Here is a 26,284-nt window from a genome sequence, read left to right on the forward strand (position 1 = left end):
GGGAGCAGGCTGGGTCTGTGCATTCCGGGGGGTCCCTTGGGCAGGCTGTTTTAGGGGCCAGCACAGTGCCCAGGGTGAAAGGCCAGCCAGCAGGTAAACCTGTAGTGTGGGGGTCGTCAGAAGCCACGAAGGTCCCACTTTCTGGTCCAAGCAAGGTATTCAGGGCCTGGCCCTCTCTGAGGGCAGCAGGACCTCCTGGGTAGGCCAAGAACCAGCATGCTCACGGAAGGACCTCCCAGGATGGGACCATATGCTAGCACCCCAGCAGGGGCTTCTGTGGGGACCAGGTCCCAAGGGCCTGTCATGAGCTCACGTCCTCAGGACGCACTGCAGAAACGTGGCAGTGCAGTCTGAGGGAGTGGGCAGGTCTCGGGGCCGGGGCTGGGACTGGCGCTGCTGGGGGGGCTCTCAGCAGTGCTCCTGTGGGGGCCAGACCGGGTGTGGGGCACTGGGAGTCCTCGGGATGGCTGGCATCTGGTCTTGCTAAGGCACGCAGGCCCCGGGCGGCCGCTAAGACAATCCTGTTGCCAGAGATGAGTGAACATAGGTCGAGAGAGATGTACACAGTATTGTGACCCGGAGGTCAGAGCCGAGCTGCACGTCTGGGCTGACACCCCCCACTCCACACCCTCAGGCATCTCCGTGCAGCCTGCAGGTGGGTGCCCTTAGCAGGGGCCGGGGGAGCATCAGCATCTGTGCAGCCTGTCTCCCCCGGCCCTGCCATCAGGGTTCAGCCGGGCTTAATGCAGGGTTAATAGTCAGTGCACGAACACAAGTGCAAGGTGGACGGAGGCCCGAGGCTGGCTCCGACCTCCCTGGGGGACCTCACACAGCTCCGGGGCCCACGGGTCTTCCCAGGGGTCAGAAATGAGCCCTTCAGCATTGGTGTGAGTCACTCAGAGTTTATGGTTTCATCTGGCCCGAGAATACAGCTTTGGGACCCTCGAACAACCTTTCCAGAGATCGGCAGACATGTGAATGTGAATGTTTTCCCCCAGCCCGCCCCCGGCCCTCAGGTCCTGCCAGGAGCCCCACAGTGAAAGCAAGATCTGTCCCCACGAGGGTCTTCCCACGCCGGCTCTGCTGCAAACGGCCAGGGCATCGGACACAGGGGCCTCCGCGGGCTGCTGTCACATGATGGCACAGCACGAGTTCTGTTTCCGGGCCTAGACAGAGACAATCTGGAGCTGGAGAGGTGGAGGCGGCTGGCAAGACCACTGCGGCACCCATGGCGGGGTAGGGGGAGGAGGCAGGGGCTGCGGCCTGGGCTGGGAATGCTGGGAGCAGCCCAGGCGGCCAGGAGTCTAACGGCTGGGAGTCTAACGCGGCACCAGCCTGTTCCCCAGGGCGACCCAACCCCATGCCTGGAGGTCATACTGAGGATGTCTTCCCTCTCTCACTCTGGGTTCACAGATGCCCCCTAATCCCACTGGCCATTGCCCTCCCAGGCTCACAGGAATGCCAAGGCGTGTGAACAGCCCTGCCACTGCCCACTCCAGCCAACCACTCTGTCAGAGGGAAACAAGAGGCGGAAGGGCCTCTCTGGGAAGACTGGAGGCCTCCTGAGCAGGCAGCAAGAATGGGGCGAAACCCTGGGCATAGGAGAGCAGCCCAGAGCAGGGCGGAATGAACTCTGCCCACCGCAGCTTCCACAGCACCCGAGGGACCCTCCACTACTGCTGGACCTGGGCCACCCCCCCCTCTGCTCTCCCCACACGTCACTGAACGTCCTGACAGCTCCCCCAAGGCATAGCTCCCGTGGACAGCCAGCACTCACTGTCTTATAGAAGGCTTTAGACTGTGTTCCCAGCACTTCGGATTTGGACACCAGGTCATCTAGCTTCTCCCCTCGCTCCAGCAAAGACTCCATGGTGTTGTGCTGGACAAAGGCATAAAGAAAGAACACTCTGTTGGTCGTGAAGCAAGTGGCCACGAGCCCTCCTGCAGCTCGTGGGAAAGCGCTTCTCCTTTGGGCTCCTCCCCCATGCAAACTTCGGGGGCGTCCCAAGTGGAACAGGACCCTGTGACCGTCCTGGGGAACTGCCATCAGATTCACACAACGCTATAGGAGAGGTCGCTTACACCCACATTTACACACATGTACACCTACTGTGTCCCACACCCTGCAGGGGCCTGTGTTCCAAGGTCGGCATTCAGGGAGCGCCCGCACCCACAGGCCCATCCTTGGGGTGAAGGGATGAGGCACTCCCAGCAGCCCTAAGTCCTGATGCCATCGGGAAGTGGCCGGCTCGCTTCCAGCATGGATGGCCATTGCTGGAGCAGCCACAAGGCCCTCAGAGGCCTCACTGGAGCAGGTATCTAGGTACACAAACATGACTTGACCCAGAACGAGGAAATAAGTTGAACAGAGCTCAACAACTCAGGTTCCCAGCACAAGCAACCGAGGGTAAGACGTGGCTGGGAAGAAAGGCAGCACAACCAGTAATCCCATTTCTGCAGGCACACTGGGCCAGGGAGGACGATAACCCCACCATGCGCAGTCAGAGAGGAATGACACAGCGGACATCCCGCAGCTCTGCACAGCCCAGGGGTTCCCATAGCCACGGCTCCTCGAGAACACGCAGAGAAGCCCATGCAAAGACCTGGAGACACCCAAAGACTCTCACAGCTCATTCACAGTCCTAAGCCCCAAAACTACATCATTAGAGCTCGATGCCTGCAGCCCCCCCACCAGTTTCTGTGTAATGTGCTTCCTGGTGCCACCCAGGCTGGCGTCCGACCCTGGGACACAGTGCTGAACATGAGGACCGAGCCTGAGTCAGCAGGAGTTTCACGTTGAGCAGGGTTTTTCCGGGCACCTTTGTGGAGCTATCTACCCACTTAAGGTTCATTAGCTGCTGGGCACTGGCGTCCCACATCCACCATCACACCAGGAACAGGGTGGGTAGGGACAAGCTCTTGGTCCTGAGGGCTCATGTGCCCGGCAGTCAGGGAGTCATGGGTGCTGGCTAAGACCATGCAGGGGCGTCCAGGAGGCCTGTTCCTGGGGCACTTGCACGGGAGCCAGGCAGGAAAGGCAGAGGCCACGAGACCCTGAGGCTGTGCCAGGGAGTGTGCACTGGACCCCACAGCTTTCCTGAGGGCTACTGACGGATTGTAAGCAAAAGAGCCACAGATGGGTGGCTACGGTGCAGACACACTGGGCAAATGTGAAAAGAGAGTTCCAAGTGAAAGGGGGGTGGGGGGGAGGGAGAGAGGTGGGGGAGGGGAGGAACGGAAGCTAAAGCAGCAGCTACAGACCAGCAGAGTGCTCAGGTATGACACGGGGCTCCCACTCTCCTCAGGCCTGAGGACCCTAGGTCTGTGTTTAGTGAGTAGGGGCGGCTTCTCCCGCCCCCACAGCCCACACCCTGCGAGGGAGGCAGCAGGAATGGCAGGGAAGCAGAGCCACGGATCAGAGACGATCACGACTGGTAACCGCCCAGAACAGGGAGAGATCAGGGGCCACAACAAGGTCTCGGCTGAGGCCCTTGGGCAACAGGTGTTGAACTCAGATGGGTGCAAGCAGCACAGACCTGGAGGCGTCTGGGTGGTCTGGCTCTGAGGCCTCAGACACTCAGGGAGAGGTGGGCACCCACCCCTCTCAGCCTAGCGCTGGCAGGAGGGCTCCCCCAAGCCCAGACTGTGTGCCCAGTGGCTGGCTGAGATTTCCACCCCCACTCCTGGCTCTGGGATGTGCTCGCCCCTGCTCCTGCTCACCAGAATGATTTTGGTCTCGTCCAGCTCAGCCTGCACTTTAGTCATGGGGTCAGCTTCTCGGGGGTTCTAGGAAAGAGCCAAAAGTAACATCAGGAGGAGAGTGACCACCTGGAGACAAAGCTCAAACCAAACAAACCGGACATGTGGGCCACGTTCACAGACCACAGGCTGCTCAAACACATGGCAGAGAAGGGAAAGCCCATCATGGAACTCGGTTCCAGGTCTTTTTTTTTTTTTTTTTTTTTCCGGTTCCAGGTCTTACGTGCATCCCTGCATGTTTCACAGCGACACCAACACTAAGGCTGCCAGGAAGTTCCCCCACAGCCATGACCTCCAGGGCTGCTGGCTTTGCTGTACCACACAGCCTCTCCTGGAGGCTTCTGTACACCCTACCTGGTATCGACTCAGGTGGCCATCTAGGGCGGTGTAGTGGATGCTGGCAGGGGACCCGACAGGCCACTCTATCCTGTCCACCTGCTTGGAGAATTCGTCTAGAACCTGCAGGACAAAGGGACACATCAGTATCCGCGAGACCTGAAGAACGCCTTGCTCAAGAGAGGCAGTCAGGGCCACAGGTGGAGGGAAGAGGAGGATAGCTCATGGCCAGGGGCAAATGTAAGTTCAAGTATTTAAAATCTATGGAAATTGGGACGCCTGGATGGCTCAGCAGTTGAGCATCTGCCTTTGGCTCAGGTCCTGATCCTGGGATCCAGGACTGAGTCCCACATTGGGCTCCTTGTGGGGAGCCTGCTTCTCCTTCAGCCTATGTTCTCTGCGACTCTCTCTCTCTCTCTCTCTCATGAATAAATAAAATATTTAAAAAAATAAAAATAAAAAATAAAATCTCTGGAAATTAAGCACCAAGTATATCTAAGCTGAAATGAACCTTGTCTGGAAAATAAAAGTATCAAAATTTTAAGCTACATATTTCCGCTTTTATTAGGTCACATGATTCTAGAAAAGAAAGTATTAGCCCTCTCATTTCCCAGAACAATTCTTCAAAAATGGAGCGAGATTCTTTGGATTTAAGCAACCAGCAGATTTCATGTGCTTATGGGTGTCAGTGCTTGGGGGCAGCAGGGTCCAGCATCCTCGAGGGCTTTATGACAAGCACCCCTCAAAGAACTGAAGAGCATGGAGGCACTAAGCCCCGTGCTGGTGCCGGCCCCATGTGGGGGACAGGAACACCCGGGGTGTGCAGGGATGACCTGATGGAGGGTGGTCGCCACAAGACAGAGCACAGCGTTGGCTGTGGCTCGGAGGGCAGAAGCAGAACAGTGGCCAGAGCAGCGGCCAGGGCTGAAAGTGCAGCCATAGCTGACCCGAGGGCCTGTCCCAGACACAAGCAGGATGAGGGGCAGAAATCAGAGCCAGTGAAGGAAATGGGGAAGGGATCCCAGACTGTCTCTTGGTTTAGGGCAAGAAAAAAAAACTGAAAATAGGTTGATTTTTGACACACTAATACACTACTCCCTCCCTTATACCTCGCGCAATGCCCACACCTGTCCATCCAAGGCCCGATTGGCCACAGCGCAAACTCACCTTCTCCAGCAAGGTAAAGGCCACCCGGGATGGATATTCGCTGTCAGCAATGACCACTCCTGCCAGACTGTCGTTTCGCACGTAGACGTGGCACAGGTATTCTAAGGAGAGGATAGACACGCGGAAGGGGAAGTGAGAGTTTTGGCCATTTCACCCTGATCATCAAAGTGTCACAATGCTGAGCTCTTGCCCTGTGGGTCAGCGAGACTCACACAGGACAGCATGGGAGGGAGTGCTGCCACCAGCACGGCCCAACAACTGCTTCAGACAAGTCAATGCCCAGAGACCCCGTGTGCAAAGCCAAGGTGTAAAGGAGCCTCAGGGGTGCAGGAAACCTCCCAGGGGATGCGATTCCAGGCGCATTTCCCAGTTAGATCCTGGAGCCCCAGCAAGACTCAGCTGTGTCTAGGGGGTTGCACCTCTGATGCTCTGGCCTGTTCTCGAGCCAAGGAGACCCCAGACGAGTACAAAATGAGAGTGGCCTGGCCTCGCATCAGGAAATTGGGACATCAGGTTTCCTTCTTACAGCAATCCTGGCCTCTCCCCTGCTGTGGTGGGCTGGGGAGGTGAGGGAGGGAGAGGACAAGGAAAAAGAGAGGAGAGAAGGTCCATCTGCAAACAAATGTTCTCCAGCACTGGTGCGTGAAAGCCACCGAGTTATCTAAAAGCACAGAGTGTATGAGTGCTTCTGCAAAACAGTCACCATTCCTGCTATGAATTTTTGTCCCTTTCAAAATAATCCAGACAGGATACAGCTAATCGTTCCCCCACAGAAAAAAGAACCTAAGGATTACACCTAACAAATAAGAACCTTCTTGTTCGGACAACGCTCACGCAGAAGAGCCTGATGCTAAACCTGGAGAAACGGGGAGATGGAGAGACTGCGAGCTCATGTCAGACTAGGGCAGCGATGGACAAAAGCAGGGCCACCGCCGCACTCTGGACTCTGTCTACGATCCCAAGCAAGCAAGGCTCAAGCGTGCAGCCCAAGCACACACACTCCCCACAATCAGAGAAGCTGGCTCAGAGCCGCAGACACGGCCAGATCCGCCAGCATTCACAGTCCAATGTCACCTCTGGGGTGTGGGCAGGACAGGGAAGCTGTGTAGGGGACCCCAACCGGGGCCTGACGGGCATCTGCATAGACACACTGCCTCCAGGGCCCATGCGGGCTATACCAGGGAGCTTGCCATGAGCTGTCTGTGAGCCACAGCTGTCCTTCTTGACCTGTCCGTGTCACACAGGCTTCACACGGGAAACCTGAATCATGAAAACGTGAACATACTGGTCAAGAAGAAAACAGAGTTTTTTGATTCCTGGTGAAAAACCTGCGGAGCCCAGGATGCAGTGTTACTCAGCAGGGCTGGCTGGGAATCCTCGTTTGTGATGCGTACAACCCTGGAGGGAAAGCAAATTCAGGAAGGCCACTCCCTGCTGCACAAGAGCCAGGCCCCAATCTGAAGCGAGTCTAAGCTTTGGGGTAGAAGCTTAATCAGGCTGCTGAAACGTCAGCGCCAGGCAAAGAAGCATGTGTGACCAGAACAGAGAGAACGCGGAGGCAACAAGCCAGCAGAGTGGGGTCCTGGCAGTCGTGGGCGGGGCAGTGTGTACGTGGAGAGCCACAGGTGCCCGGGCAGACGGGGGGCTGCATGTGCACGAGGCGGCAGGTCCTCTTACCTTGTTCTTTGACAGAAGCTCTGCTGCCTTTCGCTGAGCGCTCCACAATCAGCTGACTCGTGAAGGTCATGAACTCCTGAACACTAAGAACATAACACATATTACCTATTCCTGTCACCCTGTCCCCAGCACAATGGAAGGTGACCTCTGAGCATAGACACCAAGGGGCCACTGCTTCTTGGGCTCATTCCTTTCCCTCTCAACCTTAGTGACAAATGACAGACACTGTTTTGTTACAGATCCTCACGGCCATTCAAACTACACCTGCTCACTACCTCGTTCACCAGGGCAACACACTTCCAGACCCGCGGGGACTTCCTACAGACTTGACTCAAGAGAACACTGAGGGCAGAGCAGGATTTGGGAAGCAGGAGAAGCAGAGTTGGCCTGTGCAGCCACACGCTGCCACGTGACCCATGTCCACCGAGAACGCAGCTACGGCACAGAACATGCATGGCCTGGGGCGTGCTGTCTCATCCAGGGCGTCTGGAAGGGAGACACTTGGCCAAGAAGGAAGTGACTTGTACAAACGCCAACAGGGAAGAGGGCACTCATGGGTGCAACAGAGAGATGAGGCTAGAACGGGATAGTCACAGGTGATGGCAGTGGAGCCCAAGGAACAGGGGCTAACATGACTCTCTGAGGGTCCCTCTGACCAGTGTACGAGGGGCCACACAGAAGAGGGGGGACCTCTGGCCACGGACCCATGACCTCCAATCCCGGTACTGACAGCCCCGTGCCTCCCCCACAGCCGCGTACGGTCTGTGCGTACCACAGTCCGCTCCATACCTGGTGCTCAGTACTGAGGGTGTAGTGTGATCACAATCATCCCATAGGGAACAAGGCTCCAAACAAGGAAGTCTTTGCAATAAAACCAGGCAGAGACACAGCACGACTCCACGTAGACACGGGAGGACTTACATTCATCGTGAGAGTCAGCGCGAGAAAAGCAGGGAACCCATGTGAAGGTTTTGTAGCTCGAGGTGGGCAGAGGGGTAGCAGGAGGCCAGAGGTCGCGGGGCCACCACCTGCGGCTCTACGAGGTGCGCTGGGGACACCTCCAGCGCACCGTGTTGTGTGAATCCTCAAACACACAGGGTACCCTATGCCAGAGACGCAGAAGTCCCACCCTGGAACCTCTGAGCACCCTGGGTGCACACGGCCAGGTGGGCAGCAGCCGTCCCACCACAGAAGAGCAGTGAGCGGGACACAGGGCAGAGGCTATGCTAGGAACCAAAGCATCAAGACGTCGCACCCCGAATGATCCAAAAGCAGCAGAACGTTTCCACGCGGCCGCCACGGAACTGTTCTAGGTCCCGCCTGCACAAGGCTCCCGAGCGACCAGCAGCAGTGGACGTGGGGCCAGACGGCGGCGGCCCGGGGGCCGGGGCTGGGGCCCGGCTCGCACTACACGGGCCTTCTGCTCCTGGCCCTTCCACGGCTCCGGACTCTCTCCTTCTTGCAGTCACAGTGGCCAGGAAGCCCTACACACCCCAGCTTCTCTCCAGACCTTCCGCGCACACCCTCCGGCGCCATCAGACCTCAACCAGGAGAAAGCATGGCATTTGGGTTCGAGCGCTGGCCGGTGCGCGTCATTCCTGCGGCCTCGGTGACTGCATCACAGCTGATGCCGGTCCCCCAGGGCGACAGGCGCTGCCTCCAGGGCGGCCGCACGAGGCTGCGGAGCTACCGTCGCTGCAGAAGGCCGCCTACGGCTCACCGCGGCGGGACGGAACCGGCCGCTCCTCAAAGTCCCCTTGAAACGTCACCACGACGGCAACTGACAAAACGTGTTCCCCCGCGGCGGGAACCTTTCCCCCGTGAGCGCAGGCGTCCCCGCAGGTGCGTCTACACACCGAGCAGGAACCCCACCCCCGCCCTCCTCCGGCCCTCGGCGCCCCCGGCCCCCGGGGCCCCTCCGCAGCGCCCAGCGCCCTCGAGCCCCCGCCCCAGGCCCCGCCCCCTAGGGCCCCTGACCCCCCCAGGCCCCGCCCCAAGCCCCCAGACTCCCAGGCCCCGCCCCCAGGCCCCGCCCCCAGGCCCCTTGACCGGCCCCAGGCCCCGCCCTCCGCCCCAGTCGCGGCCTCGCCCCCGGCCCGCTCACCTGGACCTCTGGAAGAAGCTGAAGGAGGACACGTCGTACGCGGCTTTGAGCAGCACCGCCTTGGGTTCGCCTTTGTACAGGACGCTGAGGCTGTACAGTTTCATGGCGCCGCGCCCTCGGGCCGCGGGCCCGGCTCGCAGGCAGCAGCGAGGCCGCCGCCCCCGGGGACCACCGCAGGCTGCGGACGGGTCGGACGCCGGCTTCCCCTACTGGCTCGGGGTCCACTTCCGGTTCCGGCCAGGGGCCGCCGCCCGAGCCCCACGGAGGGTTTTCGTGCCCCGGATGCAGAGAGGACCGGCCGGAAACACGCAGGCGGTGGGGGCGGGGGCGCGGGCGCGGGCAGAGACAGCGCAGCGCATGCGCATAAGCCGGCCCCGCCCCTCTGGCCTGTCCAAGGCCCCGTCCTCTCCCTCCTGCTGCATCCCGGGTCCTCCCAAGCCTCCCCCTTCCCTCCTCCCTCCTGGGGTGTCCCGTCCACTGCAGGACCTCCCCCTCCGTCCTGCTGTATCTCATCCCCTCCCACGTGTCCCCCGCGTCCTGAGCCCTCTGGGGACTCCCCCCTCCCACTTGGGGTGTCCTGAGTCCTCCCGTTTTCAAGCTCTCCCTCCCTCCCAGACTGTCCTGAGCCCTCCCGGGCAGCTTCTGGGAACACACCCGGAGCAGCACCCACACGCTCAGAAAGGAGCTTTGATTGAGTGGGGGGAGTGACTGCCTTCCTGTGTTTTGTAAATCAAATCTCCTTTAACGCAAAGCGCAGGAAATTCTTCTTCTGGAGGCTCCTGCAGCCTGTGAAGCTGTATTCTAGTCCTCGCCAGCTCATCCTCCTGCAGGAGCAGCCCCTGTCTGCACAGGACCCCTCAGCACGAGCCTGCGAGCCTGCGGGGGTCGGGGCTCCCTGGGCCTGCCCACCAGCTGTCTAGGCAAAGTGCTGACCTCAACGGTAGCAGAGACGCATCGCCTCCAAGGGCAGAACATCCGCCCCTCACTTGGGGAGCAGCTTGGCTGGTGGATGGGGACTCAGAAGGCCTCCTTTGCCTTGAGATGTTGAAATAATGCTTTGCCGATGGGTGGGGATGAAGGAGGCACAGTAGCATAAGACCTGCATCTTGCCTGTTTCTTGCTTATTAAATGGTAGGATGTAATCTGCCCCTCACGGGACACATAAAAGGACCTTGGTCTTTGGCAGTTGGCGCTAAGCTGACACGTTCGCTGTGCTAGAATCAGCCAGAGCTGAGACGATGGGAAGAGCCAACAGCATCAGTCTACACCTAATCAGGGTTTCTCAGCTTTAGCACTATTAATAGTTTGGTTGGATACTGCGGGCTTGTCCCAACAGTTGGGAGCCGTCCCAGGCACTGTAGGCAGCATCTCGGGCCTCATACCCAAGTAGCACCCCATGCCATCTGGCAACCAAGAGTGTCTGCAGACGTTTGCAAAGGTGCCCTGGGGAGCAGTGGTTTACAGAAAAATGTTTGTATGTCTAAAGGAGGGGTCCTGGCACCTGCCCCCTCACTCACCACCTCCCTCACCAGCCCCCTTCCCTGGGTATTTTCAAGTGCAGAGTGTGAAGAGGGCTCTCCCACATGCTCCTGTTTGGGTGTGAAACATCAAGAACAGACACCGGCCAAGGCCAGACCTGTGACCCATGACAGGGCCATAGCAGCGGGCCAGGCGGGAGCCTGTGATGCTGTGCTAACACCGTTGTCCTATAGGGGGCGGGTGAGCCCACTGCTGATGGAAATCCCTGGAGCCCCTTTTCCTTTGCCACTGAAAGTTCTTCAAAGGGACCAGGAGGACAGTTCTTGCTTGGAATTGATTTAAGTCTATTCACAAGTCACATATTAGTGGATGTCTTACAGCTGGTCGTATACCAAGCACTTTCCACATGCTTGGTATTCATTCAGCGCCTCACAGAAGAAAGAGGTTTCATCATCACCTTACAGACACAGAAACGGATTCAGATCAAGGAAATTGGTAGAATGACGAGACACATGTCAACACCACACCTGGCACCGCCCAGCTCCCCTCTCACCGCCCAGCTGCCCTCCACCTCCCACCGCCCAGCTCTCTGCCCTCCTCTCTGGCCCAGCCCTGCCTCCACCACTCCAGCTATGTGGGTGCAAACTCCCCAATCTCAGCATCCAGCTTCCATTCCACCACTTGACTTGGATTCAGTCCCAGCATGGCCAGAAGCCCCCAAAGCATAAAGGTGAACAAAGCACTAACCTCTCTGTCTCTCTCTTTTTTTTTTCATCTGTAAAGCTGGAGATATAACCCTTTCCATCGATGTGATGCTGGGAATGGTAAGACACTATATTCCAAACTCTAGTCTTGGTAGATGCTTAACAAGTAAAAACCATGATGACTCCTGTATTGTTATCGTTTACGACAAAAAGAAGAGATGGTCGTGGGTTAAAGGCATCCTGCATCCTGCTGGGAGCAGAAATCTGACACGCTGAAACCTGAGTGAGTTCTACAGAGTGGGGAATACTATTGTATCTTATCATTTCCTGATTTTGATCCTTGTGCTGTGGTTATGCAAGAGAATTCTTGGTTTGGGGGTACTACACACCAGTACTTAGGGGGTAGAAAGACAGCACATCTTCACCTCACCTTTGCAGGATTCGGAGGTTTATATGAAGGGTAAAGTGAAGGGGTCGGGGTGAAGGTATCCAGGAATGCTTTGTACTGTGCTACAAGTCTAAAATGATGGGGATGGGGCGCCCAGGTGGCTCCATCAGTGAAGTGTCTGCCTTCAGCCCTGGTCATGATCTCAGGGTCCTGGGATCGAGCCCCACATTGGGCTCCCTGCTCAGTGGGGAGTCTGCTTCTCCCTCTCCCTCTGTCCCTCCACCCTGCTCATGCTCTTTCTCTCAAATAAATAAATAAATAAATAATATTTTTAAAAAGATTTTATTTATTTATTCATGAGAGACACACACAGAGAGAGAGAGGAAGAAGCACAGGCAGAGGGAGAAGCAGGCTCCACCCAGGGAGTCTGACGTGGAACTCGATCCCGGGTCTCCAGGACCACGCCCTTGGCCGAAGGCAGTGCTAAACTGCTGAGCCACCTGGGCCACCCAATAAGTAAAATATTTTTTTTTAAATGATGGGAATAGAAAAGATTATCAGAAGGGAGCGCTGATGTTATGCATGCAGCTCCAGTGGTAGTCGGGGTGGCAAAGCTGTCTGAAGTCCAGACTCTCCCTCGTGCACTTGCGCTCTAGAGGAAGAGCTTCCCTGGAGACAGGACTGGAGCCATGCTGCCCACAGCATGTGGTCCAGGCTCATATTCACCCCTGCTGGGCAGGCGGGTGCCTACATACCTTTAAAGCCCTCTCAGCTCACGAAGGGACCCATTTTAGCTGCACAGTTGGACCCCCATAGAGCTGGATCAAAGCCAGCTGAGGGGCACGCTGGGGGTTCCTGGGGGACCTGGCCATGTAGTGGCCTTGGCTTCTCATCTGGTCAGCCAGGGCCAGGGCAGCAGGGCTGTTTTCAGGGTAAATGTATGGTGAGCCTCTGCAGCCTACACAGGAACGGGGAGCCCTGAAAGGAACCACAGATGCCCTCAGGCCTCCTAGAATTCCAGGGCGTGTCACTCCTAAGTGTGCAGGCTAGACATGTCCACCACTACAAGGTGGCAGCGTCTGAGAGCCAGCAGATGCAAGAAGCCCATTGTGACCCTCGTTTTATTCTCCAAAATGGGAGATTAAACCCCCACATGAAAGGTGCCCTCTTGGTAGCAGGAGGAAGACATACTTTTTTTTTTAAAGATTTATTTATTTATTTATGATAGAGAGGCATAGACACAGGAGGAGGGAGAAGCAGGCTCCATGCCAGGAGCCCGACGCGGGACTCGATCCCGGGACTCCAGGATCGCACCCTGGGCCAAAGGCAGGTGCCAAACCGCTGAGCCACCCAGGGATCCCCTGCTTTTTTTTTTTTTAAGATTTTATTTATTCATGAGAGACAAGAGAGGCAGAGACACAGACAGAGGGAGAAGTAGGCTCCCAGAGGGGAGTCCCATGTGGGACTCAATCCCAAGAACCCGGGGTCACGACCTGAGCCAGAGGCAGACACTCAACCACTGAGCCACCCAGGTGGCCCAGGAGGAAGACATTCTAATCACCAGAGATGAATGAGGCCTAGCAAAATTGGTACAAACAAGCCTCACCTTGCAGTTACTTCCAGCATGTCCCCTCCGTAGCCCCAGCTCCTCTATCTCGTGGGTCCTTCACTGTTTTTTTTGTTTTTTTTTGTTTTTTTGTTTTTTTTTTTGTCATAAGAGTGTTTGCTATTGATTTTTCCTGTTCTGGTTTCCTCTCTGGGTCTTCATTCTCTTTAGAAGGCTCCTGTGCACCTGCAAAAACTGTAATAAAACTTGTTCACAAAAAAACACACAAAAAACAAAAAACTTGTATGCTTTTCTCCTGTTTAAGGCATTTTGGGTCTTAGATACAGCTGAAGACCCGAAGAGGGCAGAGAATTTGTCTTCCTGCCCACCGGCCTAGGGAGCACAGACTTGATGCTGTCCAGCCCCAGCCCCTAGGAACACTGCTCACTACCACAGGCCTCCCGGCAGATTGCCCAGACTGGCAGCCAAGAGGGAACAGATGTCAGAGCAAGAGGGAAGAGGGTACACTATGAGGAGCTCCCCTCCCCTGAGCCCCCATCCCTGGGCTGAGCTCCCCCTCCCCCTGAGCCCCCATCCCTGGGCTGAGCTCCCCCTCCCCCTGAGCCTCCATCCCTGGGCTGAGCTCCCCCTCCCCCTGAGCCCCCATCTCCAGACTGAGTTCCCCTTCCCCCTGAGCCCCCCATCCCTGGGCTGAGCTCCCCCTCCCCCTGAGCCTCCTCCCCCTGAGCCGCCCCTCCCCCTGATGTGACCAGCGGCCCACGACATGACCAATGGCCCACAAGATGACCAGCGGCCCGTGATGTGACCAGCAGCCCGCGACATGACCAGTGGCCCACAAGGTGACCAGCGACCCACGAGGTGACCAGCGGCCTGCGAGGTGACCAGCGGCCCATGACGTGACCAGCGGCCTGCCCCTGTGCTGGCAAACCTGAATCCCAAGACTTGCTGGAGGAGGGAAGTCCTGTGGTACAAAAGATGTAGGGAAGGGCCTGCTTGTCCTGCCCGGTGTCCAGAAGTTACCCTGACACCAGCCGAAAGTGAACTGGCATCGGAGTTTGTTAGCAAGAGTGACCTGGGGCAGAAGGAAGGCCAGCACAGGGAGAGGAGAGGGAAACAAAGCAGTCTTATTAGAGGAGGGGCCCCAGGCAGTCCAGGGTGTGGGCCCGGTGGCTGTAGCATTTGAGGACGGGCCTGGATTATATCATAATTAGCCAACTAAGCACTGTCCTCTCTCAAGAAGTATTCAAGATGCCTGCAAGGGGTAGGAAACCACAACATTATTCCTGTTCTGGGGACATGGGTCAGATAAGGACACACGACTGCTTTCTGCAGAAGAGCAAGGAGCAGAACACACTTAACCTGTCCTCTGCCGGGATGGCATCACTGCAAACCCACCACTAGGTGCATGGGCCAGGGTGGCCCCTGGGGGGGTCCTCCCTGGGGACTCTCTGTCAGGACCTCAGGACGTCAAAGGTCCATCCACCTGCTGTTTGTGTCTAGTTTCCTGCCGAACATGTGGACAGACAGATGTGGCAGAAGGGGAAGAGCCACTTCTACGTTCAGACGACGAGGTACAGACAGCAAAGAAAGGGCATCGAAAGGGGCCACTCCCTGTCCTGCGCACCACAAAGGACAACATCCAAGCAAAAGGGGACTGCTGCCTGCACCCCAAGTCATGGCATCTCCAGTGGCTGGGAGCCTGGTCTAGACAGAAGCTACCCCGAGGGCCAAGAGCACATCTCAACTGGAAACTGTAGGAAAGCCTCCTGACTGCCTCCCAGGCAGCCTGGGAAGAGAGTGGGAGGTGGCCTCTGAGCAGGTTGCTAATCTGGCCTCCGTTCCCCAGGAAGCACAAAGTTATTCCGTCAGGCTCAGGTTAGCTGCAGTTCCAGCCTTGACCTCATAGCCCGTGACCACACCTGCGAGTGACTAGAGCCAAGCTGCTCCCTTACAACAGAAAAATCAAATGGTAGGGGATGAACCATGTGTCACCAGCATTACACGTCAGTGGGGAAACAATCACCTACCCCACATATACTAGTCTCACTAATATCTGCATACCTCACTACCTCACAGCATACATAAAAACAAGTTCCAGAAGGATCAAATTAAAAGAAAGAAAGAGAAAGAAGAAAGAAAGAAAGAAAGAAAGAAAGAAAGAAAGAAAGAAAGAAAGAAAGAAAGAAAGAACTAAAGAAGAAAGAAAGAAAATAAATAAATAAATATTGGAAGGAAATGTGGGAAAATATTTTTCCAGTTTTGGGTGGGAAATGCCTTTCTTAACAAGACATGAACCTCGGAACAAGAAAGCCAAGACTGAAATTCATGAGAAGGAACCGCTTCTGTGTGATGAAGACACCAGCGATCAAGTCTGAGTGTAGGATGGACCGCAGGAAACATCACGGCAGATTCAATCAAGGGTTAGTAGGTATTAGAGATGGATATGAGAGCCTGTTACACCAAAGGAGACGTGAAAAACGGTCCAGTGACAGAGTGAAGCCCAGGCCTCAGTGTTAAAATAAAGAGTGTAAACAAATCATCCTTAGAGAAAAAATGCAAATAGCCAGCGAACAGACAAAGAGGACCCAGGGCTTTGTAGTTAAATGACAACGAGACAACAGATCAGGAAAAGATTATCAAGATTTATAATCTCAAGGGTGGGCCAGCGTGGAGGCAAACTCCTAAAGTTGGTGGGAGGATTAATGAAATGCGAGAACCTTTTGAGGGAGCACTATAATCTCATCTGCCCGAATATAAAATGTGCAGAGCGTTTGATCTAGCAGTCCAGCCTCTAGGAATCTTCTGGAAGAAGACACATGTGCATGTTTTGACTGGTAAAACACAAAGCCCCACGATGGGGGAAGAGTGGAACTGCCCAGATGACCACGAATAGAAAGTTGGTTTAAAATGGGACAGCACGTCGTTGGTCTGGATAGTCTCGCTGGCCACTCCTCCTCGCTCCCCCTGCTGGACCTCTAGACGTCTCCTGTCTCCTGGGTGGCCTGGTCCTGACCCTGCCGGGCCCCATTCCCAGGCTCCCCCTGACAGCAGCCACCAGCCACTGGAGCGCTCGCCGTGTGCCAGTCCTGAGCCGCTCTGTGAGGATGAAGCACACCAGCCTTCAGAGGCTGAGGCCAGAAGCACCGGTTGAGATGGTCCTTGGTCTCCCAGTTTGCTCCTGGTGGGTGAGCTCTGGCACCTGGCCTCCCGCTCGGTTCCCAGGGTCCCGTCACTGTGAGCATGACTGGGCATGCACGCGTCCTGAGCTGGGGACCCTGTCCGGGCCCACCGTCCCGGCTCAGGTAGGCAGGGAAGGCGGCCACGGAGCTTACGGAGGGTCCCAGCCTATGGCAGGGCTGGTGGGCAAGCTGCCTGCCCCCTCTTCTCTGGATTCTGCACGCGCAGGGGCCTCTGCTCTTTAGGACATGGGCCTGGAAGACCCTGTGACCCTGCCCTGGGAACTGGACAGGTGGCAAAGTCCACGGTGACAGGGCGATTGGGCCGTTGCTATGGTGATGGGGATGGAGGCGTTTGCCATCAGCCCCGGTTTTCTGCATGGCAGCTCTAATGACAGGATGGTAAGCCCTGCAGAGGCCGGAGGCCGGAGGCCCTGCTCTCGGTTGCCATGGCAGCGCGGGCCCTCTCGGGGAACACAGAAGGCCCCGTGGGGGGACTCCCCACTCCACACCTGGTCAAAGCAGGAAGTGCTGGGCGGCGCAGAAGCTGGGGAAGGCTGGTTGGGGTGTGAGAGGGATATGGTCCCCTAAAGCCTAGTTGCTCAAGAGTTGTCCCTGGCCCCAGGAGGAGAGCGGACCCTTTCTGCTGAGTGTGTCTGGAGGACACCGTGCCACCGCAGCCCGGCGTTGCCTGGAGGGACGGCTGACTGGCGCTGGCCAGTCCTGGCCTCCAGCGATGGCCACACGGGCCTGGGTGGGGAAGGGTCCCGGCTGTGTCCCCGGAGAGAAGCCCGACCGGCTTGCTGGTCAACGATGAAAAGGAGGAAACTCTATGCCTGAAGCTCGAGCCAGAAACCGGCTGGAAGGTGGACCATACCCTCCCTTCAGATCCTCCCTTGGCTGGCGGACACCTTGGGGGACTTCTGCTTCAGAAACTGTCCAGAAACACTGAGGGGTTCCAGCTCACACGAGCTGCCCACCGCACACATGCTGGATGACAGAGCCAGGATGGACGTCACCAAGAAGGAAAAGGTAATGCACAACCTGGAGCTCTTCTCCAGGAGTGCTGGTTGTGGCTCATTGGGCACAGACCAGCCTTGGCTCCCTGGCCCCTGAGGGAAGGCCTAATGGGTAGGGAGCCCGGGGTGGCGGCTCTGTCTGGCCGGAAGGCCCCCTCTTCCCAGCAGGCCAGGCCCTCTCCGGCTGCTTCAGGCTCCAGCCCCGTGACTGGGCAATTAGGCTGCCAGGAGGTCTGGCAAGTGGCTTTCATTGGCCAGGGGTCTGGGGAATTTAGAGCCCGGGCTGGAGGGGGATTTGGGGCCTGGGGTCTCAGTGGGCAAAGCCAGCTGCCGGGCTGGGAGGCAGCACCCAGCAGGTATTGTGATGGGCCCTGGACAGTTCATAGGATTCACTCCAGGAGGAGCATGGTTGCTCCTGGCGAGGAGCAGAGAACAATTACTTTTTCCAAAACAGAGAGAAATCCAGACGTCCTTTCAGGCCGCCCTGTGCCCAGGCAGTGAGCAAGGAGACAGGGCTGGGGCCAGGGCAGGGGGAGCATGCCTGCAGCCCCAGGCCAGTCATCAGGGCAGGACAGGGATCCAGTCCCTTTGGCACAGTCTCCTCCTCACATGTCTTCACTTCTTCTGTGACTTGACGAGGTCAGCACAAACACGAGCTGGTTCTGCTCCCAGCAGAGCTGATGATGTGAGGAGAAAAACAAGCAGCCCGAGCCAGGGTGCCTGGAGCCGCAGGCAGCAAGACAGGCCGAGTCCCCAAGCGAGTCCTATAACTACTGGCGTGGCAGGAGTTTGGATGAGAAATGCTGCCCAAAGGGGCCCCGGGAGGCTACTGGGGAGCAGAAGGGTGACTAGGTGACAGTGAGAGTGAGGGCCCGGGGAGCCCGTTCTCAGACTCTGGGGCTGGTCCTTGTTCCTGCCCATCTGCACCAGGGGACACAATGCCCCCCAACCGAGGGGTGCTGGTCCAGTCCCTGAGGCAGGGCCGGCTCCAGAGCCCCAGGCTGAGAGCAGAGGGGGGAAGCCCCGCCTCTGGCATACACTTGAAAGGAGCACCAAAAACATCAGTGATCAAGGTTGATAATCATTTCTGAAGAATCAAAATTAATGCAAAAGAGTGTGGAGAAGAAAATCTCAAAAGCTTAACGAGAGGCAGCATGAGTGTCTCCATTTCTGCGCTTGTCCCAGCCTTGTGCCCCCTGTTCTGTAGGGTCAGTGAGCTGGGGCCCCGGCCAGTGTGCAGGGAGGCAGGGGGCAGCCTGGCTGAGCATAAGTCCCCCCATCCCATCTGGAGGGCTGCAGTGGCTTCAGGGTCCTCCCAGGAGCTGAGGTTTGGCTGCCAGGCCCGTCTTGCTCCAGCCCTGCACTCCCGGGAAGTGCTATCCCCACCCCAAGCCAGCACTGGCCCTGGAGCAGTGAGCAGTATGTCCCTCACAGCGGCTGTGTCCACCTCAGGCTCCTGGGAGGAGGGAATGGAGACGCCAGCGCTGCTCTTCCTCTGCATGCAAGCAGCCCTCTGGTCAGTGTTGAGCCTTCCACGCTTACTGGCTGTCACCCCTCCAGAGTCTGCATGAGCCTGTGGGCTCTGCTATCCTTCAGTGGCTTCTGCACGTGTATGCCAGCCCCTTGCACAGCTTCTAGAGCTCACTGGGGGCAGGGCTGTGCCTCTGGCTGCCCCTTGGACCCCATCATAGCAGGTGCATTCCTGTGGCGTGGAGCTCTGGCTCTTGATGGCCACCCCTCCTGCATGACCTGAGGTGGGGACCTGGGAACCCTGTCGGAAGCCCCTGCATGTGGTTCTCCCTCCCGCCTCTGGGTGGGTCCCACCCGCTCCATGAGCAGCCAGTGGGCAGGAAGGAGGGGGCTCCACAGTGCTTTCCAGGAAGAAGGCTGGTGGGTGGCGCTCCCTCATCGTAGCTCACCGAGGGGTCTCAACAGCAGATGTTTGCTTCTCCCGGATCTGGGGATGCAAGCCCCAGGTTGGGGCACCAGCAGGCTCGGGTTCTGGCGAGGGCCTCTTCCTGGCTCGTGGGCGGCCGCCTTCCCGCTGTGTCCTCACCTGGCAGAAACAGAGAGCGCAGGTATCCCCTTGTGTGGGACCCTTCTGTAGCCTGTAGAATGGAGCCCCCTGAAGTCAGGCCCTCCGGCTGCCAGGGCACAAGCCCCGACCAGGTCTGCTCCTGCTCCTGTGGTGGCAGGACCAGGCCAGAGGCCCAGGCCTCCTTCTCCGCCCTTCTGCAGAGCTGCCCCAAAGCCACCACACGGCAGGACAGAGCAGGGCTGTGCTGCTGCAGGAGGCCCCCAGGGCAGGTCCGGGGCCCCCCGCACTGGGGTGGGCTGCAGCTTTTCTGGGGGTGCTGGAGGGTGTTGCTTCGACCGAGGCGCAGTCCTGGCCTGCGCCCTCCTTGCACCTTCATCTCCCCTTCCCTTCTCACGGGGCCGTGATGGGTCTTGCTGGCACTCGAAGCAGGATGCCACTCCGTCTTGTTTCTCTGTCTGCCTTTGTCTGTCTCTGTCTGCCTTTGTTTCTCTATCCCTTTCTGTCTCTCTCTGTCTCTTTGCCTCTGTGTCCCTGGGCTGGGGAGGGGATATCATCAGACCCTAAGCCTGCCCCAGGCCTGTCCCCCTTCTCGGGGGCTGGCCCACCCCTGCCCAGGTCCCTCCCAGGTGGCCCCTCACCTCCTGCCCCCTGTTGTCCTCAGCTTCTGGGGGCCTCAGGGTGACTTCTCGGTGTCCGGCAAGGCCCTGGCTGTCTGACCCATGGCCACCTCCCCTCATGCTCTGTGTACTCGATTCCTTTATTTTTCTACGTGGATGGCCCTTTTCTGGGTGAACTGGCCACCCCACTGTTTGGATGCGCCGCTTGACCAGGACCTGCTTTTCTGGTTCTCTCTGCTCCGGGTAGGCTGTCCATGTAGCCAGTTTCCCATGGGTTCGCCTGCCTCACCTTTCCAGGGCCTCGGTGGTCAGGCCTCGTGAAAACCACCGTCCGGGTTTCTCCGTGGGGAGAGGAAAGCTGTTTGCCTCCCTGGTTCAGATCTTTTCTCCCCCTTTGGTGAAATGTTCTCAGTTTACCTCTCTGGGTACCTCTCTGGGGCCTGGGCTCCCCTTGCCTCCCCAGTCAAGGTCCTGGCCTGGGTTTTCCTGTGACCACAAGAAAGCCCTGTGGCTCCTCCTTGTCCAGCCATTGGTGCCAGAAAGTCCCGACTGCCAAGGACAGGGCAGGGGCTGGTGTACTCGGGTCCTGAGCAGGCTCCCTGCAGGGCCGCAGTGGGTGCGGGTGCTGGGCTGGGCACTGTGTGGGGGGCCACCAGCCTTGGAACCCAGAGCCCAGCTGCACACCGACACCAAGGGAAGGGGCTTTGGGTTAGGGCCCAGGAGGCGACAGAGGGGCCGAAGGAGTGCAGTGAGCTAGAGTCCTGGGGCAGGAAGGGGGATGGGAGGGCCCCTGCACCTGGGTGGCCAGTGCTCCCTGGACCCCCTCCCTGTGCCCCCCTGAAGTCCTCCCAGCCCTCCTATCAAGCAGCATCCCCTTGTGATGCACATGCCCTGCTCTGCGTGCAGGGCTGCCCCACACCAGGCTGCACCTGCCCAGCCAGGGGGGCTCCGTGTCATGGTGGTGCCCCCCAACGTGCGCGCAGCCCCAGACATGGGGAAGAGCCCCAGCGATGGGTCCTGGCCCCCAGGTCTCTGTGAAGGACAGTCTGTGGTGAGCCTCTGCCTCTCACTGGGGCCCTGTGTACAGAGGCCGAGCAGATTGCTGAGGTAATGCCGGGTGACTTTTGGAGGCTTGGCTGCGAGCAACCATTCGTTCTGAAGTGGTGGGTCCAGAGGTGGCCCTGCCTGGCCTGCAGAAGAGGGGAGAGCATCGCGTGTCAGGTGGGATGGGCATGGAGACTTGTCAGAGGCGTGGGCAGAGCTAAATCAGCCTGGGACTCTCGGGGACACGGGGGCTCCTGGCACTGCCCTCCAAGGAGGGAGGGGCCTGTCTGTCCTGCCTCACTGCCGCCCTACGCAGACAGGTCACCTGCCGCCCAGACAGGTTGCCTGCTGCCCAGATAGGTTGCCCACTGCCCAGACAGGTCACCCATTGCCCAGACAGGTCTCCCACTGCCTACATAGGTCACCCACTGCCCAAACAGCTCAGCCACTGCCCAGAGGCTCAGCCGTCACCCAGACAGCTCACCTGCTGCCTTGAGGGTCCCCCACAACAGAGCTGAGTTTCCGAGCTTCCTGCCTGTGAGGTCCCGCAGACCCTGCTGTGCTCCGGGGGAGAAGAATAAACCCCCCTTGCTCCCCCAAAAGTAGAACTGAGCTGGGCACCCCAGGATGAAGGATCCATCCCCACCTGCAACGACTGCTTCCTCTGGGTCCTGCCCTTCTGCTGCAGCACCCCCCCCCAGGCTTCAGTCTCACACCTGCCCCCTCCCCGCCAGCTCCCAGTGGGGTGGCCTTCCCCAGCCCTAAAGTTCCCTAAAGGGCCCCCAGCAGGCCTCCTTGGGGGACTCACAGGCCTCAGCAGGGTGGGAGTCTCGTGCCACATAACCCTGCACCCACCTCCCCAGAGAAGCTGTGCTTCCTCTGTGGACGCAAGTCCAAAACTGTCCTGCAAGTGTCCAGATGAGGGAAGGAATGGGTGCCACTGCATGCCATGGGCTTTTCCAGAGGACACAGGATCCGCACCCGCATCCTGTGCCCCTGCCCATGGACGACATCATGTGCCCACGGATGCGCTCCAGTCAAACCCACCCACGAGGCTCCCTTCGCCCTGTGGAGGGCCCAGAGCTGCACCGCTGCGGCTGGTGGGCCTCGTGCCCCACCCAGAGCACACGTGGAGGTGGCATGTCCACAGGAGCATTGGCCTGCTCCCCCCGCTTCTGGACGCGCAGCCCCCAGCTCGGTGCCCCCGAGCATACTCTGAAAACCAGGAACGCATAAGTCATAAATAAGTCCAATAAAAGTGACTGATGGCTGGCTGTGACCATAGCGCTGAGAGGCCCGCTAGTGGGCAGGGATTTCAGCTGATTACGAAGAAACACCGGATGTTCCGTGTTTCATCAAGAAACACCGTGATGACACAGACACACACACACTACAGCACAGTCTCAACCCCCAACTGAAGCATTGCCTGTTAATTACACAGAAACTACACTAACATTGTGAGCAAACCTCCGCGGGTGGGGTGCTGGGTTCCCAATAACTGGGCTTTCAGTTCTGCCCCGGGGCGAGTGTACTGAGGTCCACGAGCCCCTGCCTCCTGGATCCAGCCTGGCTTGTGGGGGAGGCCCTGTGGCCTCTGCACCTGGAGCCCCTGCCCCTGCTCCCTCACAGTCCCAGCTCACACATTGTGGGGGCAGCAGGCCGGGGGGGCAGCAGGCACCCCAAGCCACTGCCAGACCTCAGGCATTGAGGAGTGTGCTTGGAGGAGCATCGCCAACACCTGGCCCCTGCAGTCCCAGGGCTCGCACAGTTAGATGGAACGCTTCCTAGGGAGGGTGGCTAGGGTGGCTGCCTGGGTTTCCCTGAAACCCCTGGGCGCGGTAGGGTCCGAGAACCGATGGCGGGCTTTGGAAACGGCCTCTGGGGCTGCAGCTGGGCATCAGCCTCATCCCGCAGAGGCTCAGACAAACTTGATCTTTTTAGGAAACAGGTGTGATGACACTGTCACAACACTATCCGGGAGTCAGGAGGCTCGCCCCGGGCCTGCAGGGGTTGCACACAGCGTCTTCCCACAGCTGCCAGCGTCTGCCTGGCTCCCTCTGACCCCTGCTCCAGACCTGGGCCCTGCCCCCGGGAAGGTTTCCTCGTATGCCTCTCAGCACTTGTCAGCTCAGGCTCTTGCTCTGCTCGGGTCTCCTGGATCTCCAGGGGGTGCTCAGGGGGTGCCGGGGTCTGTGCTGTGTGCCCACAGGCTGGGACAAGAACCCATGACCCGGCCAAGTCCAAACACGTCCCAAGTGCCAGGGAGGGCGCCGCGGGGCCGTCACTGGGTGACCTGACCCTGAACTCAATGCTCCCCCGTGCCTGCCTTGGCCTCTTATGCCTCCCGTCTGTCTCTGTCTCCGCAGAGTGCCTTGTGTTCAAGCTCCTACTAACCTGGGGCCCCTTCTCCATGCCATACCTCCCAGGCCCTGCCAGCTGGAGCCCACTGCCCTGTCCACCCCTTTGGCCATCTCTGCATCCTGGTCATCACGGCCGCCCTCCCCCGAGGGAGGTGAGCTCTTGGCCTCAGGGTAGACAGACGAGCCGCTCTGAGTCCAGCTGCTGCCATTCGGCCTCCTTGGACTCGCCTGCTTACAACCAGAGAGAAACCTCCGTCTCCGGAGGCCCAGCTAGACCTATCCCTCCCCTGTGGCCCTTGGCCTTCTGGGTCTTCTGGAAGGGACCTGGGGTCTTGCTGGGGCTCTGCACCTGCTGGGGAGCCACGGAACATACTGCCTGGCCTAGCAGGCTGCCCGGGACACTAGAATGGGCCACCTCAGGGGTCAGAAGGCTGGCACTGGGGACAGACCAAGGGTCCTGTTCTGGGCACACCCATCCCAATCTATGTCTGTCCTCCGGGCAGCCTGGTGTGGACACTGAGCAGTCGCCTCTCCTTCCTTCCACACCTGCCCACGGCCTCCTTCTGCTCTGGGACAAGGGCGACTGCCCCGTGAAGGCCAGCCTTACTGTGCCCTCCTAGGGCCCCAGGGCCCCAAGCACTCTCTCTGCCTCCCTGTCCTCACCCCTTCACACAGCTCCTCTGGCTGTACCCCCACGTGCACCTCTCTCACTGCTTGCAGAGTGGGTCACATGAAAGCAGATGCAGAAGCACGTCTGACTGCATAGACCCTTCTGCTGCTCTCTGTGGAGCCAGACTCTCCAGCCTCACAGCCGCACACCCACAGCCCCTCGCTGGCTGCCCCAGTCTCAGTGCCCTTCCCTGCACCCTGTGCCCAGCTAGAGCCCGGGCCATTGTGTGTGCCGTGCTGGGAGTTCCTTCCATGTCATCATCACCGGGTTGTCTGTGTGGAGCAGATTCGGGAGAGGCCAGAGGTCAGAAAGGAATACAGAGGGAGCCACCTGGGAGGCCAGCGTCCCTCATCTCCTGGTGTCCGGGGTCTCCAGGGCCTCGCAGCCCCTAATACTGTGAGCTATTTTCTCAGGTAGTTGTGTTAGTCTGTGCGTCTCAAAGATGACTCTGGGTGCTGAGGGCAGGAGATTCTAGGGGGCCCGGAGTGTTGTCAGGATCAATGTGCGGGGTGATGGTGCCAGACGCTTGTGTTAGGGTTTGGGAGAAACGGCCCACTTTAGGGATTCCAAGCAGAAATTTTCTGCTACAGGGAATTGGGTGCATAAAGGAGCAGAGCCAGGGGCCACTGTGCCACTCCCGCAATTCCATCCCAGGGCCAGGGAGCCTCTGTCGCCATGTCTTTGCCTCGTGCTCTCACACACGTGAAGCTGGGCCACAGGTCCAGGCAGTGCAAATAGTTGCGTCTGTCAAAGCTGGAGGGTCAAGTGCCAGTCCTTTCAAATATCTCAGCAGTGTGGGCTGTGGTCATCACCAGTCCCACAGAGCAGTGACTGCAAGGGAACCTGGGAAATGTGGTTCGAGGCTCCAGCCCTCGTGTCCCCTGGAGGCGGAGATTGGGACAGGTGCTGACTGCAGGCAGAGAAGCGAGTCCAGCAGGAAGACATCTGTCGGCCCCCAAAGGAGGCTGTCGAGGAGATAGGTGGTGCTGCGGTTTGGGGCTCAGGGAAAGGTCACGACTGGGGTCACTGCCTCATGGATGAGCTGTGGAATTGGTCAGAGCCTAGGGAGTGGCCTTGGATGGAGAAAAGCACAGTGTCTGGGACTGCAGGGTCAGAGCCGCCCCCTCCCCGAACTATGGCATCCCTGCCCAGCCCCCCAATAGGCTGCTGGAGTGCTTCCTAGGGCTGGTGTGCGGCGGGGCGTGGTGGGTCCTCCATGAGTGTGCTCACATGAACGAATGAATCCACTGCCCTGGGAACGCCACGGCTGACACAGGAGCCATCCCCGTGGCCTCTCAGGGTATTCATGCAACGGGGCAAGCTGGACACATAGGCAGCTCCAGAATTCCCGTGTTCCACCCGCGTAGGAAAGCATTTTGACGCAATTATAAAAATGTGCAGGAATGACGAGATGTTCATTGTTGTTGTTGGGGGACAGGTTCACTATCCTCCCTCCCTTCCTGGCTGGTTGAAATGTAAAGTTCCCTCTGAGAAAGAGTTTTTATTTATTTATTTTTTTTAAGATTTTATTATTTAGAGACAGAGAGAGAGAGGCAGAGGGAGAAGCAGGCTCCGTGTAGGGAGCCCGTTGTGGGACTCGATCCCAGGACCCCAGAGTCACGCCTTGAGTTGAAGGCAGATGCTTAATCACTGAGCCACCCAGGGATCCCTCAGAAAGTTTCTAAAAGCACCATAAAGGAAGGCAAATGAAAACGAAGCTGTATCTGGTGGAGATCTCTGCGTGGCCCTATGGGCTCCACATGGAAGTAGCAGCAGGACTTGTGTTTCCCACGTGTGGCCCCAGTGAGGCCTGGGCCCCACCCCCCAGGGCCTGGGCCTCCGTGACGTCAGCCCCGCTGGTAGACGCTTAGGAAAGGGGTGCAGAGATGTGCGGGCCTCTGCTCCCTGGGCCCTGACTCAGGGACATGGTTGTGAGCCTCCGCTCCTGCCTTGGGCCTGCAGGTTCCTCTGCCCCCGTCACTCGGTCTACGCGTCCCCTCTGGCCACCTGCAGGATCCTTTGCACAGAATTCACTACCCAGCGGGGGGTGGAGTCCAGCGCACCAGCGGGTCCCGGGACCGGGTGTCCTCTCTCCACTGCTCCCCCAAGGGAGCCTCATCCACACTTAGTGTCTGCGTGTGCCATGTGCCACCATGGCCGTGGGGAGGGGACAGTCCCT

General features: G+C 58.4%; 1 protein-coding gene across 1 annotated transcript; it reads right to left on the reverse strand.

Moving 5' to 3' along the window:
• Positions 1–886: 886 nt before the first annotated feature.
• YKT6 (YKT6 v-SNARE homolog) lies at positions 887–9,314 on the reverse strand. Its single transcript, XM_055335480.1, has 7 exons — positions 9,044–9,314; positions 6,940–7,022; positions 5,263–5,363; positions 4,114–4,218; positions 3,721–3,786; positions 1,778–1,879; positions 887–1,166 (listed from the first exon to the last, which is right to left on the reverse strand). The coding sequence occupies exons 1-7, from the start codon at positions 9,145–9,147 to the stop codon at positions 1,131–1,133; spliced, it is 597 nt and encodes a 198-aa protein (XP_055191455.1). The 5' UTR covers positions 9,148–9,314; the 3' UTR covers positions 887–1,130.
• Positions 9,315–26,284: the final 16,970 nt, after the last annotated feature.

This window comes from Nyctereutes procyonoides, unplaced genomic scaffold (assembly GCF_905146905.1).
Source record: "Nyctereutes procyonoides isolate TBG_1078 unplaced genomic scaffold, NYPRO_anot_genome, whole genome shotgun sequence".
NCBI lineage: Eukaryota > Metazoa > Chordata > Mammalia > Carnivora > Canidae > Nyctereutes > Nyctereutes procyonoides.